The sequence below is a fragment of the Chiloscyllium punctatum genome, chromosome 5, assembly GCF_047496795.1.
Source record: "Chiloscyllium punctatum isolate Juve2018m chromosome 5, sChiPun1.3, whole genome shotgun sequence".
Taxonomy (NCBI): Eukaryota; Metazoa; Chordata; class Chondrichthyes; order Orectolobiformes; family Hemiscylliidae; genus Chiloscyllium; species Chiloscyllium punctatum.
The window spans coordinates 4,844,894-4,863,210 of NC_092743.1; the positions used below are offsets into that span (position 1 = coordinate 4,844,894).

General features: G+C 41.9%; 1 protein-coding gene across 3 annotated transcripts in view; it reads right to left on the reverse strand.

The window, feature by feature from the left end:
- ankrd29 (ankyrin repeat domain 29) overlaps window positions 1-18,317 on the reverse strand; it is a 99,332-nt gene that overhangs the window by 46,121 nt on the left and 34,894 nt on the right. For all 3 annotated transcript variants that reach the window (XM_072569675.1, XM_072569674.1, XM_072569676.1), the window contains 2 exons: window positions 17,241-17,339; window positions 15,962-16,060 (listed from right to left, as the gene is read on the reverse strand). In XM_072569675.1, the coding sequence (XP_072425776.1) occupies window positions 15,962-16,060; window positions 17,241-17,339 (198 nt within the window). The remainder of the gene's footprint in view (window positions 1-15,961; window positions 16,061-17,240; window positions 17,340-18,317) is intronic.

Genomic DNA, 18,317 nt, shown 5'->3' on the forward strand with positions numbered 1-18,317 from the left:
CTCCCTCACTGATACTTCGGGCTTGCTCCAATCCACGCTGGGCTCAGGCCCACAGCCGCTTCCACCCAATGAATCTTCAGCCAATGCCACTCATGACCTACAGCCTCTGCCAGCCTCCCCTTGATGCCACTGCTGCTTCTCTCTCTAGAACTCCAGAAGATAGGAAAGACGAGAAGGGAAAAAAAGAATGCAGCCAGCCTAAGGCAGATGGGCCTATTATGCCAGTATCACCCTCTGGAGTAGCTGGCTCATTCTACTCTCCCGCTGCTGGGTCCCACACTCTGTCCACCCACACTGCCGGCTCCCACTCCCTCCTCCACACTGCTGGCCTGCTTTCTCCTGCTGCTACTTTAAAAAGCCTTTAAAACAAAACAAAAAAGCAAAAAGAAAGAAAAAGAAACAATGAAAGCAGACAATGGCAGACAAAGCCCAGAGCAGGAGCTTGAATGCAGTGCAATTACTCCGATGCTGCCATCTAGCGCTTTGGTTGTGTTGCCAATAGCTATGTGATTTACTCCTACAGCTAAGCAGCCTGGGGTGGGGGTGGGGGAGGGAGAAGGAAGGAAGGAGCTATATTTCTCTTTAGAGTGAAAAAAAAAATTGTATTCCAAGAGCAAATCAACAGTGTTGAGCTTGATCAGCCTATGTACCAGACAGAAGACTGAGACTTCCAGATCTCAATCCTTTCCCTATCATCTCCCAACAACTGCTGTGGGGCTTGTGTTGTGTGTGTGGTGGGGTAGAATTCCTCTAATAGACACCTATGCAGGACATCTTTTGATATGCAACAACATTCCCACGTCAACAGACATATGGTCATTGACACAAGGTATACCCAGTTCCAGTAGCAAGGGAACCTTAACAATTGGGGATTTTCATCCCCTATCACAGCTGTTGATATCACACAAGTATCTTCTCCATCCATCACTGTTGAGGACTCTTTTTTTGGATTATGTTTTGTTGGATTCCTCCTCTCCAATCTTACTGTCATGAGTGGCCCTCCCAAGAGTTGAGAATTCCTGACAACATCACTTTCAGGATCAATGGAATGATGAAGCCTCTCGACTGCAGTAAGGATGCAATCCACAGAAAAGATTCACAAAGCACTAAAGTGCCATTAGTCACCAAAGGAAATAAAACTGGACAGAAACAAAAATGAGGAGAAATCATATTTCCATTTCATAATACAGGATAAGATACTCTTGACACCCAGCTAAGTGAAATTTTTAGCAGCATTTAAACATGAACCTCCATACACAGCAAAACATGCGATTGGATACTGGAACCATGGCTACACCCTGATGGTACTATGTCTTTAGGAGAGATTTGATCTGTGTTGTTTCTTGAAGGGAGATGTTGACACTGTGGTACTGGAATGTCTGCTTCAAAAACTGTGGGTAAATAGTGCGAAACTCCCTGAGTGTTTTTTTAGAGAAAAAAATTGAGTGGGCGGAGTCAGGCTCTCACAGACCCAGAGTTTTAGTTTTGCTTTCATTTGGGTTTTAAAGTTAGCTGTTGAAGCTGATAGATACAGTTCTCCCTCTACTGCTACATTGATTCTTTCAGTGTTCCTTTCTCCTGAACTGGAAGAGAGAAAGCAGGTGAGGAAAATCTGTTTTGCTGAAATTGCCTTTACCAAGGCTATGGTTATGGGATAAAATCTGAAAGAGCTGCAGATGCTGTAAATCAGAAACAAAAACAGAAATTGCTGCAAAAGCTCAGCAGATCTGGCAGCATCTGTGGAGAGAAATCAGAGTTAACATTTTGGGTCCAGTGACCCTGCCTCAGAACACATCCTTCTGAAATGTTAACTCTGATCTCTCTTCACAGTCGCCTCTGGCGACTCTGTGTGTGGAGTTTGCACATTCTCCCCGTGTCTGTGTGGGTTTCCTCCGGGTGCTCCGGTTTCCTCCCACACTCCAAAGATGTGCAGGTCAGGCGAATTGGCCATGCTAAATTGCCCGTAGTGTTAGGTAAGGGGTAGATGTAGTGGTATGGGTGGGTTGCGCTTTGGCGGGTGCGGTGTGGACTTGTTGGGCCGAAGGGCCTGTTTCCACACTGTAAGTAATCTAATCTAGATGCTGCCAGAGCTGCTGAGCTTTTCCAACAATTTCTGCTTTTGTTTGTGTTTATGGGAGGCTGCTATATGGGAACAGATGATTAGTAGTTGAATAATATTTTATTAAGTATTTCAATAGAGTTAAATTTATAACAATTCTTCTTTTTTTGTTTGTATCTTAACTGTGTTGGAAGAATAAAATGTGTTTTGATTAAAGCCTAATAGTGAACCATTCAAATACACTGGAACACAGTGCCTTACACTTGTCTTTAAATAAAATGAAGTATTAAGGTCTAGGCTATCACTTTTGCATATTTTGAGGCGGCTTTGTCTGGTCCATTACAATAACATATTGCAAAGTCAGCTCTTACCAAAAAAAATGTGAATGTTAAGTTGTGTATAATATGTTGCGCAAACAGCATTACAGGCAAAAGAGAAAGTACAAACGATAGGCTGAATTTTACCAAAGAAGGATTTAATTGCAGGGAATTTCATGGAAAGCCTTTTTTTTTATGGGCTTGACAGAATTATCACATTTCTCTCCTGCCCAGCTCATTATGTTTGCCCTACCAAGAATGGCACTTTGCTTGTGCTATTATGCACACACCAATGGAGAAAGTACTCAGCACTGTTGAGACCTTCTGGGATTTATGCTGCAGGCACCATTTTTAAAGATCATCTGTGCGCTCGGTTAATTGCCAACTACAAAAGGCCATTCACAGTAAACAGTGGGATGGAAATGAAAAGAATAGTCTCTGAGGCCACAAAGGCAGCATGAGCAATACTTCAATGGAAAGAGAAGTTCACATTACTGATTTGCATCATCATCTCTGATCATTGTGATTATAACTGTAGCTGCAAGAATAAAGCTACAAAGGCTAAATATCGTTCGAACTATGTCATGTCAGGAAGCACTTCTACCCATAAACGGTGGTAAAGGTTGGAAAATCTGTATCACAAACAGCATTTACACCGGATCAGTTGTTAATTTTAAATCTGAGATAGTAAAAGTTTTGTTAAGCAAGGGTATTAACAGATATGGGTCAAAGGTAGATATATAGAGTAAGGCCACTGATGTGCCATGACCTTATTGAATGATAGAACATGCTCAAGGATCTGATTGGCCTCCTTGTGTTCCTATATAAAGTACTGCCTACAATAACATCTGGTCATTGTTCAATGTGGGAGAATCATTGGTGTGAAGCTTCAAAGTATTAATTTTAACTTTTATTGAGCAACAGGAAAAGCAAAGAAACATCAAACAAGAAAGCTGTACTTCCTTCTGGTATTAAACAGGGGCAGCTTGCCTTTTGAACAACCATGAAGTTAGAGTCAATGAATGGTGGCCTCACTCAATTCACAACAATTGGAATTGGGTGTCAATTAGATTAGATTACATACAGTGTGGAAACAGGCCCTTTGGCCCAACAAGTCCACACCGACCCGCCACCCACCCAGACCCATTCCCCTCCACCATTAGGTGGAGGTTACCCCTTCACCTAACACTACAGGCAATTTAGCATGGCCAATTCACCTAACCTGCACATTTTTGGACTGTGGGAGGAAACCGGAGCACCCGGAGGAAACCCACGCAGACACGGGGAGAATGTGCAAACTCCACACGGTCAGTCACCTGAGGCGGGAATTGAACCTGGGTCTCTGGTGCTGTGAGGCAGCAGTGCTAACCATTGTGCCACCGTGCCGCCCATAAATCCCAGCTGTCTTGTATAACCTGACACTACTCTATAATACTGTAGGTGATGTTCCTCTTGCTCCATATCTTCATCTTCAGTAGACTGATGCTGCTCTTCCAGCTCTTCAGCACAATTCCATCCCTCTTTGCTTGTTCCATTCATGCAGGACAAAGTACGTAAATGTTACTATAACACACTCTATAACCTGTCTGGACTGCACTGCACATCCCCACTCCCACCTCATCCAAACTGATCCAAGCATTGGAACCCCCTATTCCAAAGGCCTACCTTCTGTTCCACCATGGTCCTGATGAAAGAATAGGATGCATTCTAAGTACATTTGCCATCAGTCAGTGGATGTGTTACAGATTCATCAACTAGGTTTGCATGCTTCTCTTGTAAGGTATTTGGCCCCTGAAATAAATCAGGTACATGAGCGTTCTCAAGGAAAAAGCATCACGGCAGCTTGCAGAGTACCTGGCACAGACTTCTAAGATATGGTGCCTTTGATCACAGATAATTTGTACATTGATGAAATGGAACTTCAGTTGTTGAAGTCAGCGACATTAAAACATGTGTACTGTGTGCAGTTCTGGTCGCCTCACTTTAGGAAAGATGTGGAAGCTTTGGAGAGGGTGCAGAGAAGATTTACCAGGATGTTGCCTGGAATGGAGAATAGGTCGTACGAGGATAGGTTGAGAGTGCTAGGCCTTTTGTGTGTAACAGCGAAGGATGAGGGGTGACTTGATAGAGGTTTATAAGATGATCAGGGGAATAGATAGACAGTCAGAGACTTTTTCCCTGGGTACAACAGAGTGTTCCAAGGGGACATAAATTTAAGGTGAAGGGTGGAAGGTATAGGGAAGATGTCAGGAGTAGGTTCTTTACCCAGAGAGTGGTGGGGGCATGGCATGCACTGCCTGTGGGAGTGGCAGAGTCAGAATTATTGACGACCTTTAAGCAGCAATTGGATAGGTACATGGATGGGTGCTTAAGCTAGGACAAATGTTCGGCACAACATCGTGGGCTGAAGGGCCTGTTCTGTGCTGTATTGTTCTATGTTCTATCTATGTTCTGTGTGTAAAGTCTATAGTTGGCTACATCTTGGGGAAGCAAGCCACGTTGGCAAAGTCTACTGCCTGGTTGGTAACATTAACTATATCACAAGGAAAGTGGTTTGATCTGACACATATTGCATTGGTAATGGCTTTGATATCTTTGTGAATTGAGGATTGCCAGATCCCCCCAAAGGTCTCCAATGCATTCTTGCAAGCAGCCAGATGCATAACATAGCCATGTTTGTCCTATGACCATCTTCTCCTTCAAGTCAGCAGTCCCAATCCAGGAGATGACACAGGAAGGTAAAGTCTCATGTCATGTCCCGAATGGAGTGGAAAGATTATCGAGCCCTGCTCCTGGTTCAGAAAGTTGCTGCTCCAAGCTTCCTGGAGCTGCGCTGTGCTGTATACCTAGTGGTTCCTGACATCAAGAGATGGGTTTTCACTGGGGCCCCTCATGATATCCAGCATATCCTGAGTGTGGGGTGCTCATCTCCTCTCCCCTTTTGACACTTTGCCTCTTCTGCGCATGATGATCCTCCCATACATCTTTGTTGGAAGAGAAGTTGTTGATGTGTCCTTTGTACAATTGTTACTTTCCACTCTGCTGTTAACCTGAGGTGGGCCGGTGTGAGGGAAGGGTTTCCTTTTGCAGTTACTCCTCACCACCTGCTACACCTCCCACCTTTTTGTTCACTGTTGTCTCCTCCATTGACTCTGTATTCTCAGGTGGAGGTTCCATCGGTTTAATCATTCTCAAAATCTTCATTTCTTTTCCAGCAAATCTTGCCTTCCTTGATTATATATTTTCTGTTGTCTTCTTGGAGGCTGGTACTTTACTAGAGGTCTATTGCTTGAGTTTCCACTTCTGGCCAAGTGTGCCGATGTGGTCCCAGTCTTGCACATACCTTGTATAGGTAGCCTGCTTCTCCACACAGGTTGCAGCTCTTGGACTCTTTGCGGTCCTTAGTCATGTGAGCCTCCTGTTTGCAGTTCCTGCAGAGGGTCACTTTGCAGTCCACTGCCATGCATCCTGACCTCCCTCAGGTTCGGCACATTCTAGACGTCTCCACATGTATCAGATAGCCTCAGCTCCCTCCGATTGTAAAACTGGAGGGCGGATAGAGGATGTTCCCCTGGGTCACCTTGACCTGTCACTTTTTGTGTTGCCTGTTCCAAGCTATGTGTAACTTCCCAGGAAAGTCAGGATATCTATTGTCAGGACATCAGGGTTGTAAATACAGATTATAACAACCTAGCTTCTCTGCATGAGGAGGATGAACAATGACACCACAGACAGGATGGAGAGGGGACCTTCACCTCCTTTCCCTTCAAATATCTTCACAAGCTGCTCCTGTTGCTTCACGCTTCAGAAGGTCACACTGAAACACCCCTACTGGGGAAATTCTGTTCACAGAAAATATCCACTGCTTGGAAATCGCAGCAATTCAGGAGGACCTTCTTCACAAAGAAGGTCCAGTTGACCGACGATCCTTCCTCCACCTTCTTCATGGTTACCATAACTGTGTCCAGACACCCTGGCCTGGGGCACGGGTATTTGCACAGGCCATAGGTCTGGCTGGCTGTACACTTAACTGGCATTAGGCCGAAGTCAGCATGAAGATTACCGATGGCAGCTCAGCTCAACTGATGATCTTCCGATGTCCAATCATGATCCAGTGATGATCTCAAAATTCTCTGATGACTCACAACTCGGAGCTCCCACTTGGCCTGAGCCAAAACAATCATAAACATAAGCATTTTTTTTTGCATCAATATAGTATCACTTTGGAAATCAAGCCCCTCTATTTTAGGAGTCGTTACAAATCTTCAAAGTTTTATTGAAAATAGCAAAACTCCACATTCATCGGATTTCCAATGTCAGGTTATTGAAAGCATAGACCAGGTATCAAGACTTAACAAGAATTATTTATACTCCAACTGCTAATATACAATTATGAATCATGACATATAATTCTACGAGTTAAATGTTTAAGCCACTTAAAAATTCACACACACACACACACACACACACACACACTTATTTGTGTGCACCTTCAGCTCCAGCTCATGTGCTTCTTGATCCAGCAGCTGTGTAAACAATACCTACAATGAGTGTCAATTATCCATGTTCAAGGAATGCAATAACCCTTCAGCAATCCTTAGGTTTAAAACAGTTCTTTTCCCATCTCATCCCCACAATTTAAAGTACATAAAAATTAAAATACAGTTATTTAAAGCTGATCATATGATATTAAAAGTAAAACAACAGTTAAGGAAAAGATAGATTTAATTGAATACAAAAAAAAAGGATGCCCAAGGAATATGCAAGACCAAATAACAACGAGCTTGTTCCCTTGCATTTCATCTAATCCCCCTCCCACTCCACCAAGGACATGCAAGTCCTGGGCCTCCTCTACCGCCAAATTCTAACCACCTGATGCCTGGAGGAAGAACACCTCATCTTCTGCCTTGGGACACTCCAACAACACGGTATCAATATGGATTTCACCAGTTTTCTCATTTCTGTTCCCCCACCTTATTCCAGATGTCACAATGTTGGTCTGTTTACAAGGTTACCTAGCTCTTGAGTTTTTCCAGAGAGGGGGTAATTGGCCAGGTTCCAACTAGGCTGGGTTTGAAGATAATGCCTCTGGCCTCAGGTTTTCATATCTTAAACAAGGTATAATCAAAGGGGAGTGGCCAGCTAGCTGTGTAGCTAGCCGTCATTTACATTAGAGTTTTTGATTCAGTTCAGTAGCAGTGTGTGTGAAGAAAGGCTGCTGGGACATTTCCCGCCAGGTACTCTCTCTCTCTCTCTCTCTAACTTCAAGTCTGTAAGCCTGGTTTGTTTCATTTTTACTTTTTGTGCTAAGGGATGTGTTTATTGGGATTGTTGCAAGTATTTTCGGAACACCGTCATTAAGTCGGGATTGTCCATTGGGTTTTAGATAGGCTAAATTATCAGGTTTTTTTTCTGTTCCTTGTGTTTCATTAATTTTGTAAGTAAATTCTGTTTGTTTAAAACTTAGCAGTCGGCTCAGCTAACTCACTTCAGGAATATCCACTATACACTTATCTAAAACAAATCACAAAGTTATGATCTGGGATACCTATTTAAAAACGTTCTGAGGGGTTGGGCCTGGTCCATAACAGACTGGGGGCTCTTTGCAGGGTTAACAGGGAGGCAACGAGTGGTAGGTGTTGGTGTCTTTGTTCCAGGTGTTGATTTGGTTGGTTTAAACTGCGCTGGGATAGCAAAGGGTGTTTCAGTCACCAGAGTTTTCTGAAGGTGGAAGAAGTGACCTTGGGGGTTTTTGAAAAGGCAAATAAGACCAAGCTGTGGGAAGTAGTAAACAAACTGGAGTTCAAGTTTCCTCTTAACGTAAGGAAAGATGAGATGATTGCAGCAGTAGCTCAGCATTTAAATTTGCTGGAACCCCATTAGGATCTGAAGAGATAGCTAAACTTTAATTACAAGTGAAGAAACTTCCGTTAGAAGCAGAAATGAAATAGTTTGAGTTCCGATTAAATCGGATGAGAAAGAAAATAAACTAAGGACTTTAGCAGAAGGGAAAGTGAAAGAGAGAGAGTTTGAACTTCAGAAAATGACATTTAGAAAGGAAAGTCAGCTTAAAAGGATGGAGATGAAGGCTGAAGGTAGGCTTAATGAGTAAATGAGTGAGGATGAGCAAGCCCCTGGTAATCAAATGCCTGGTGAGAATCTGCTTAAGTATATTCATGCCTCGCCTAAATTTGATGAGAAGGATGTTACAGCCTTTTTCATCTCATTTGAAAAAGTGGCAAAACAAATGCAGTGGCCAGTGACCAAGTGGGTTTTGTTGATCCAAACCAAACTTGTCAGTAGAGCAAGTGAGGTACTTGTGTCATTATCAGAGGAGGTATCTGGGGTGTAAGTGTATCTTAAGCTATCTTGAGCTTGTACCAGAAGCCTACAGACAAAGTTTCAGGAATCTAAGGAGGGACCCTGGTCAAACCTATATTGAGTTTGAAAGGATCAAACAAAGTAATTTTGATAGGTGAATAAGGACTTTAAAAATATAGCAAATCTACGACACTCTTAGAGAGAGATAATTATTTTGGAGGAATTCAAAAATTCACTGCCTGAAGCAGCACAAACTCATGGGGAAGAGCAGAGAGTTAAATCGACAAGGTTAGCAGCTGAAGGGGCTGATGGTTATGAGCTGATCCATAAAACACGGTTTGGCTTCCAGAATCAATTTCAGTCCATGAGGGATAGAAATTGGGGCAAAGAGAAATGCTCATGTGGAAAGGGAAAGGTAGATCTCAGTGAAGATCATAAGGATAACTTACCACAGAGTAAAAAGGAAACCCTTGAAGGAGACAAAGAAAGTAAAATGCTCTGGTGTTTTGATTGCAATAAAGTGGGCTACATGAAATCAGTGTTAGTGGGCTAGGAAAAAGCCAGATGTAGGAAAACAGGATAAGCCTGGAAGTTTGGTTGGAATGGTAACAGAAAGCACAGTGGAAGCTAGAAAGCTGCATCAGACTGATCGGGGGTTGGTTAAGGAGGAAGTGCTGGATCTGCTTAGAAAATATACCTGCAAAGATAAAGTTTGTTCACATAGGCGAGGTGTAGCAGGTAAAGGGAGACACTATTAAGGGAAACAGGATCCTCTCTGTCAGTGATGCTGAAAAATGAGATATCAGTAACGGGAATTCATGATGATACAAAAAGTGCTGAATTATGTAAAGTGAGGCTAAAATTCCAGAAAACAGCAGAAAATTTGTGGTAGGAGTACTGGACAAACACTCAGCTCCAGGAATACAACTTGTCCTTGCAAATGATATAGCTGATTCACTGGTAGGAGTGCTGCCTTCTGTGGTTGAAAAGCCAGTGGAAACTCAGGCAACTGAAGCAATGCAGGAATTTTACCCTGGAATCTTCCCAGATTGTGTAGTAACGAGGTCACAGAGTCACCAGTTGAAACAGCAGAGGTCAAAGGGTATAGATAAGGAAGTTGAAATGGCATTAGCAGAGGCTGTGTTCGATCAAATAATTGAGATAAAACAAGAACAAATAGGTAATTATGCAAATATCTTTCGCACTGCGAAAGACATTGAGTTACAGCAGAAAGATGAAAATTTAGAGCAGTTATACCGAAAGGTATATACAGAGAAGGAATCTGAATGTATCCCTGAGTGTTACTACCTGAAAAATGGTGTCTGAATGAGGAAATGGAGACCATCACATATTCAAGCAGATGAGAAATGGATAGAAATTCATCAAATTGTCTTGCCAGTGGGATACAGAAAGGAGGTATTGTGAGTGGCGCATGAGATACCACTTGGAGGTCATTTAGGAGTGAGGAAAACACAGGCTAAAATACAAAGATATTTCTACTGGCCTGGACTGCATAAGAATGTTGTTGAAGTTTGCCAGATGTATCATACATGTCAGGTAATTGGAAAACTACAGGCTGTAATAAAACCTGCACCTTTAATACCTGTTCCAGCATTTGAGGCCCTTTTACAAGAGTCTTAATTGATTGTGTAGGTCCTTAACCTCAAACAAAAAGTGGGAATCAGTATTTGTTTACAATAACGGATGTATTGACTAGATTTCCAGAGGCTGTTCCATTAAACAATATCACAGCTAAAAGGATTGTAGAGGAATTACTCAAAATTTTTTACTAAATACTAAATACTGACTACTATAGAAAATAAAGAACATGAAAGCATGGGAAAGGTTAAAGCATGAAGACCACTGGCAATCTGTATTCTGTGGAAGGCAGGATGGGATAACCATAGTGGAACATTCTTACACCAATTAGCAGAGTAAGGTTAAGGCTGAAAGGTCACTATGGCGAGATGAGATAACATAAGTAATAAAGCAAGTTTCTCTGTTAAGTGTTACTATGACAGGATTGGGACAATAAATATGTGGAACATGACATTAAAATGTCTAATTAATTGTTTGGAGATGCCGGTGTTGGAGTGGGGTGTACAAAGTTAAAAATCACACAACACCAAGTTATAGTCCAACAGGTTTAATTGGAAGCACACTAGCTTTCGGAGCGACGCTCCTTCATCAGGTGATAGTGGGGGGCTTGATCGTAACACAGAATTTATAGCAAAAATTTGCAGTGTGATGTAACTGAAATTATACATTGAAAAATTGATTGTTAAGCCTTTCATCTGTTAGAATACAGTGATAGTTTCACTTCTTTCATGTGTAAATCACAAAACCTTTTTTTAAAAAAGTTGCATTCTCGGGTTAGCTGTTAACAATGGTGATAGCTATGGTGATAGCTAGACAATGTTGTCAACATATTGTCTAGCTTTAACCATTGTTAACAGCTAACCCACTATCACCTGATGAAGGAACATCGCTTCGAAAACTAGTGTGCTTCCAATTAAACCTGTTGGACTATAACCTGGTGTTGTTTGATTTTTAACTAATTAATTGTTAGCATAGTCAGCTTGAGACAGGAGACTAAATACCTATCATGACAGGTTAGTCTGCAATGAAAGATCACTGTAGCAAAGTTAGCAATAAATACCTAACCGTGCCATTAGAATAACATTAAGTAGAATGTACAACTAAAGAGATAATGGGAACTAACATCACTGGTTTATTGTGTAGCTAGAGTGAGATACTTTGATTAATATAGTTGGACATGCTGATAAGCTAACAGAAACAATAAAAAAAATAAAAATCCACGGACCCTGAGGTTCGTGGGCATTAGAGAATCTGCTTTCTCAGTGTCATGGTTTTTTGTTTGCAAATAAAAGACCTACTTCTTGAAGAACTCTCTGCGTCTCCTGGTGGTTGTCTATATTTTCGCCACAACACTACCAATATAGATACAGAGTCAAACTTCACATCCAATCTATTCAAGGAGGTTAAAGAAAGCTTAGAAATGAAATAATTCAAATCTACTGCATACCATCCAGAATTGCAAGGAGCGCCAGAAAGGTGGCATCAAACATTAAAGAGCATTTGAGGGCTTATAGTCAGGACTATCCAGATGAGAAGGAAAGGGAATTCCTTTTGTACTTGTTGCGATCAGAGATGCACCAAATGGATTGACTAAATTCAGTCCATTTGAATTAGTTTACGGGCATGAAGTGAGAGGACCGTTAAAATTGATTTAAGTTAGTAAGTCAGAATTCAGAGATCACGTATTTGGTCTGTGTGTCAACTTTTAGAGAACGATTAAATAGAGCTGGGGAGTTGACTAGACAGCATTTAAAATCACTGCAGCATGCAATGAAACAGGAAGCAGACAAGAAATCAAAAATTTGCAATTTTACTATCGGGGACAAGGTATCAGTAATATTTCCAGTAATAGGTGAACCTTTAAAAGCAAGGTTCAATGGACCATATCAAATCGAAAGGAAATTGAGTGAGGTGAATGACTTGGTAAGGACTCCAGACAAGAAGAAATCTCAGTGTGTCATGTGAATGTGCTTAAAAGGTTTTTTGATAGGGAAGGAAAGCAGGAGGAGAAGGTGTTAATGATTACAGCCCAGAAAGAAGAACCATATTCAGAGGATTCTGAATTGGATATTCCTCAAATCAAATTGGGCAATGAGGAAGTTGTCAAACATGGGGATAATTTTTTTTGATTAGATTACTTACAGTGTGGAAACAGGCCCTTCGGCCCAACAAGTCCACACCGACCCTCCGAAGAGCAACCCACCCAGACCCATTCCCCTACATTTACCCTTCACTTAACACTACGGGCAATTTAGCATGGCCAATTCACCTGACCTGCACATCTTTGGACTGTGGGAGAAAACCAGAGCACCCAAAGGAAACCCACACAGACACAGGAGAATGTGCAAACTCCATACGGACAGTTGCCCGAGGTGGGAATTGAACCCGGGTCCCTGGTGCTGTGAGGCACTGTGCGCCCACAATTATTGAAATTATTGAATTAGCTTCCTGAGAAAGATCAAAATGATCTGAAAGAGATATTACTATCACATGGGGAGATATGTGGAAACAAACTGGGAAGTACTAACTTAATTGTGCATGATGTAGATATAGGAGATGCTGTTCTGATTAAGCAACATCCTTATAGGCATAACCCTCTAACGTTGGCACAGGTTCAAAAGGAGATAGAACGCATCCTCCAAGACGACGTAGTCGAAGTAAGTTATAGTGACTGGAGCTCACCCATAATCATGGTGCCAAAGCCAGATGGTACCCAACAGTTGTGTGTGGATTATCACAAAAATCAATGCAATTACAAAGACTGATGCAATTCCAATTCCAATTCTGCAGTTGGAAGACTATGTTGAAGAGGTGGGAGAAGCAACTTACATTTCTAAGTTGGATAGCTCAGAGGCTACTGGCAAGTACCTTTGTCAGAAAGAGCAAAGGCAGTTTTGGCATATGTAATGTCAAATGGACTGTTTCAGTTTAAAGTCATGCCATTTGGTACGGCAAACACTCTGGCCACATTTCAGAGATTAACCAATAAGGTCATTGCTGGATTACCCAACGATGTTGTGTATATCAAAGAACTGGTGATTTTTAGTCACACATGGAAGGACGTTTACAGCATTTATCCGGACTTGTTCAATCAACTTTGGAAGGCAGGCTCGGTGGTAAACCTAGCTAAAGGCGAATTTGCCACAGACCAGGTCATCTTCCTGGGCCATGTTATTGGACATGGACAAATCGCCCCACAGGATGCAAAAATGAAAGTAATTGGGAATTTCCCATGCCCACGACAAAAAGAGCAGTACTACGATTCCTGGGATTGAATGGATTTTATCAAAACTTTGTGGCTGCTCCACTCATTGAATTGCTAAAAAAAGGCAAAAAGTTTCAGTGGACAGCAGACTGTCAGAAGGCATTTGACAGCCTGAAGACTGTGATTAACCACTGTCCTGGAATTCACTACACCTGGTTACACAAAGCCTTTCAATGTGACTATCAATGTGAGTGAAGTGGGTATTGGTGCTGTGCTCCTGCAGGAAGATGACAAGAAGATAGAAAGACCTATCAGGTATTTCTCCAGGAAGTGCAATGTTCATTAGCAGAAATATTCAACAGTTGAGAGAGAGACTTTGAGCTTGGTGTTGGCACTACAACATTTCAGTGTTTATATTACCAGCAGCACATCTGATACAATCGTATACACTGATCACAATCCATTGACATTTATGGACAAATTTAAGGACAAAAATACCAGACTGTTTAGATGGAGCCTGTTGTTACAGCCATTCAATTTGTAATGTCATTGAAAGGTTTATTGAGGTCCTTTTGTTAATCCTAACAGATAATGCTTTCTGTGTAAGGCTTTCATATCTTTGAAAAGAAAATGATACGATCAAAGGTGAGCGGATAGGATATGTTATCAGGTATTCTATTTTCTGTTTTTTGTGTTTCATTTGGTAATTTTGTAAATAAATTCTGTTTGTTTAAAACTTGGCAGTCAGATCACTTCGGGGACAACCACTATACACTTAGAGTTATAGAGTCATAGAGATGTACAGCATGGAAACAGACCCTTCGGTCCAACCCGTCCATGCTGACCAGATATCCCAATCCAATCTAGTCCCACCTGCCAGCACCCGGCCCATATCGCTCCAAACCCTTCCTATTCATATACCCATCCAAATGCCTCTGAAATGTTGCAATTGTACCAGCCTCTGGCAGCTCATTCCATACACGCACCACCCTCTGTGTGAAAAAGTTGCCCCTTGGGTCTCTTTTATATCTTTCCCCTCTCACCCTAAACCTATGCCCTCTAGTTCTGGACTCCCCGACCCCAGGGAAAAGACTTTGCCTATTTACATTATCCATGCCCCTCATAATTTTGTAAACCTCTATAAGGTCACCCTTCAGCCTCCAACGCTCCAGGGAAAACAGCCCCAGCCTGTTCAGCCTCTCCCTATAGTTCAAATCCTCCAACCCTGGCAGCATCCTTGTACATCTTTTCTGAACCCTTTCAAGTTTCACAACATCTTGCCAATAGGAAGGAAACCAGAATTGCACGCAATATTCCAACAGTGGCCTAACCAATGTCCTGTACAGCCGCAACATGACCTCCCAAATCCTGTACTCAATACTCTGACCAATAAAGGAAAGCATACCAAATGCCTCCGTCATTATCCTATCTACCTGTGACTCCACTTTCAAGGAGCTATGAACCTCCAAGGTCCCTTTGTTCAGCAACACTCCCTAGGACCTTACCATTAAGTGTATATGTCCTTTTAAGATTTACTTTCCCAAAATGCAGCACTTCTTTTGCATTTATTTGAACTAAACTCCATCTGCCACTTCTCTGCCCATTGCAGATCCTGTTCAAGATCCTGTTGTAATCTGAGGTAACCCTCTTCACTGACCACTTCCAATTTTGGTATCATTTGCAAACTTACTAACTGTACTTCTTATGCTCGCATCCAAATCATTTATGTAAATGACAAGAAGTAGAGGACCCAGGACCGATCCTTGTGGCACTCCACTGGTCACAGGCCTCCAGTCTGAAAAACTACCCTCCACCATTACCCTCTGTCTTCTACCTTTGAGCTAGTTCTGTATCCAAATGGCTAGTTCTCCCTGTACTCAGTGAGATCTAACCTTGCTAATCAGTCTCCCATGGGGAACCTTGTCGAATGCCTTACTGAAATCTATATAGATCACATCTACCGCTCTGCCCTCATCAATCCTCTTTGTTACTTCCTCAAAAAACTGAATCATGTTTTTATCTGAAACAAATAGCAAAGTTACTGTCTGGGCTACCAACTAAAAGTGTTTTGAGGGGTCAGGCCTGGTCCATAACACAGATTCAAACTTCCAACTCTGCACTATACTCTTGAACTGTTCTAACTGTCTAGCTTCCTTCCCACCTATCCGCTCCACCCTCTTCTCTGACCTAGCACCTTCATCTACCTCTCACATTCCCAGCTACCTTTCCCACACCCCCAACCCCCATCCATTTATCGCTCAGCCCCCTTGGGCCACAAGCCTTATTCCTGATGAAGGGCCTATGCTCAAACATCCATTCTCCTGCTCCCTGGATGCTGCCTGACTGGCTGTGCTTTTCTAGCACCACACTCTTCGAGTCTAACCAAGGTTTTATGTATGTTTATTTGTCCAGGACTCATGTGCCAATTTCAATTGTTCCATAGTCATGTCCAGCTCTCACCTTAAGCTGGACGTTAACATTGCATCTTCTGTTGAGTAATATATCCACCACTTTAATATGTCCATACTGACTGGCAATTGAAAGTGGAGTAGCACCGTCCTGCAGAAGAAAAACACATGGAAATTTACTTAATAAATCAATTTTCTTTTATGTTCTAAAGATGCTCATTCTTTGTTCAAACCCCACTCTCACATACACTGAACAAGCACTGGAACACTATTCATTCTTCATGTTTAAATTTTGACAGTGAGTGAAAATAAGCTACATTATTACTGTAGGCACTGTCAACCACAAGTGTACCTGACATGTCTTTCCAAAAGAGAGTCACTAGGTAACAATCATGGTTTGAAACCAAGCTAACCTTTCCCTTTCTAATGCAAGAGTACAGAGGCCAATTGAAACAGCAAAGGGAAAGATCTTTCGTGAAGCAACTGAAGTTGGTTGTGCAAAGGACATTTCTGTGAGGAACTCCGGAAGTGACAGCCTAGGACTGAGCTGATAGGCTTTCAACAACCATTTTCCTTTACACTCAGTACGCTTCCAGCCACAGGAGACATTTTCCCCCAATCCTCATTAATGTTTATTTTACAAATCCATATTTGGTCATCAGATCCATGTCAGCTCTCTATGAGAGCAACTCAATTGATCTCACTTCCTCATCCTTTTACCCTTATCTTTAAAAATACTTTCTCTTCACATACTTATCCAATTCCCTCTCAAAAGTCATGATTACATCTGTCTCCCCAAACCCTCAAGCAATGTAATCCAGATTCTAACTATTTGCTGCATTTATCTCATGTTACCTCTGTTTCTTTTGCCAAACACTAAACTGGTGTCCCCCTTCTGCCAATGGAATAATTGACCCATGTCTACTTTGTCCATGTACCCTTCATGATTTAGGACACCTTCAACTAATCTCCTCTCAATCTTCTTCAACAAGAACAATTCCAGATTTGCCAATCCACTCAAGGATCTGACAACTCTCAGCCTCACAACCACTCCCGGAAATCTGTTCTGCATCTTTTCCTTTCCAATTCCATTTTATTCTCTTAAGGAAGTATGGTGTTCAGAATTGAGCATAATTGAACACATTCAAGTCTGAACTAATATTTCCTTACATTTGTACCCTATGCCTCTATTTATAAAGTTCAGGATCCCACAAGTTTCATTAACCACTTCTCAACTGCCTTGCCACTGCACATATGAAATCACCTTGGGCCACACTGGCATGTTGCAGATTAAAGCCTCCAGTCTCATTACAGACTGTAAGTTCTCTTACTTTAGTTGCTAGTTCAGTGGAGGCCCCATACTCCAAAAGAAATTTCACAATGGTATCGTTTCCTTGTTGAGCAGCAAAGTATAATGCTGTGGAACCTGACTGGGAGAAAAGGAAGGATATCAATTCAATCAGCATAAATCTGCAACTGCTCTTAATTTCTTTCAGACTTTAATTAAGTTACTTTTAATGATACTCTTGTTAATGTTTCTTTATTCTCACACTGACAAATATTTTCTTCTAACTTGGTTTAACTCGCTTCCTGGACAATTTCTCTGGATGGAGTTTTCTCCATCAGCTGCCATAACTTTGGTGTAAGATCTACATGGGGCATTAACCAGGACTTGTGCTGATTCTCTACCAAACTTACACTGGCCAATCGAAAGAACTCCAGAACAATTTTCCTAATTTAAAAAAAACAAGGTGGCAAAAAAAACTCAATTTACAACATATAAACAATTTATTTTGCCCCATAAGTCTGTGTTGAGATGCATGTTTCACTTGAGCTTCCTTCTACCTCACTTCATTACCCTATCAGTACTTCCTTCTATTCCTTTCTCCCCCATGTGTTTATCTAGTTTCCCTTTAAACACATATGATATTTGGCTCAACCAATCCCAGTGGAAGCAAGTTTCGTTATAGTTGTGGGGTGGGCAATGACCTAGTGGTAGTATTGCACGACAATTAATCTAGGTACTACCTAAATGGAGTCAAGTTAGGTAAAGGGGCAGTACAAAGAGATCTGGGTGTTCTTGTACACCAGTAAATGAAAGCAAGCATGCAGGTACAGCAGGTAGTGAAGAAGGCTAATAGCATGCTGACCTTCATAACAAGAGGGATTGAGTATAGAAGCAAAGAGGTTCTTCTGCAGCTGTACAGGGCCCTGGTGAGACCACACCTGGAATATTGTGTGCAGTTCTGGTCTCCAAATTTGAGGAAAGACATTCTGGCTATTGAGGGAGTGCAGCGTAGGTTCACGAGGTCAATTCCTGAAATGGCAGGACTATCTTATGTTGAAAGATTGGAGCGACTGGGCTTGTATACCCTTGAGTTTAGAAGATTGAGAGGGGATCTGATTGA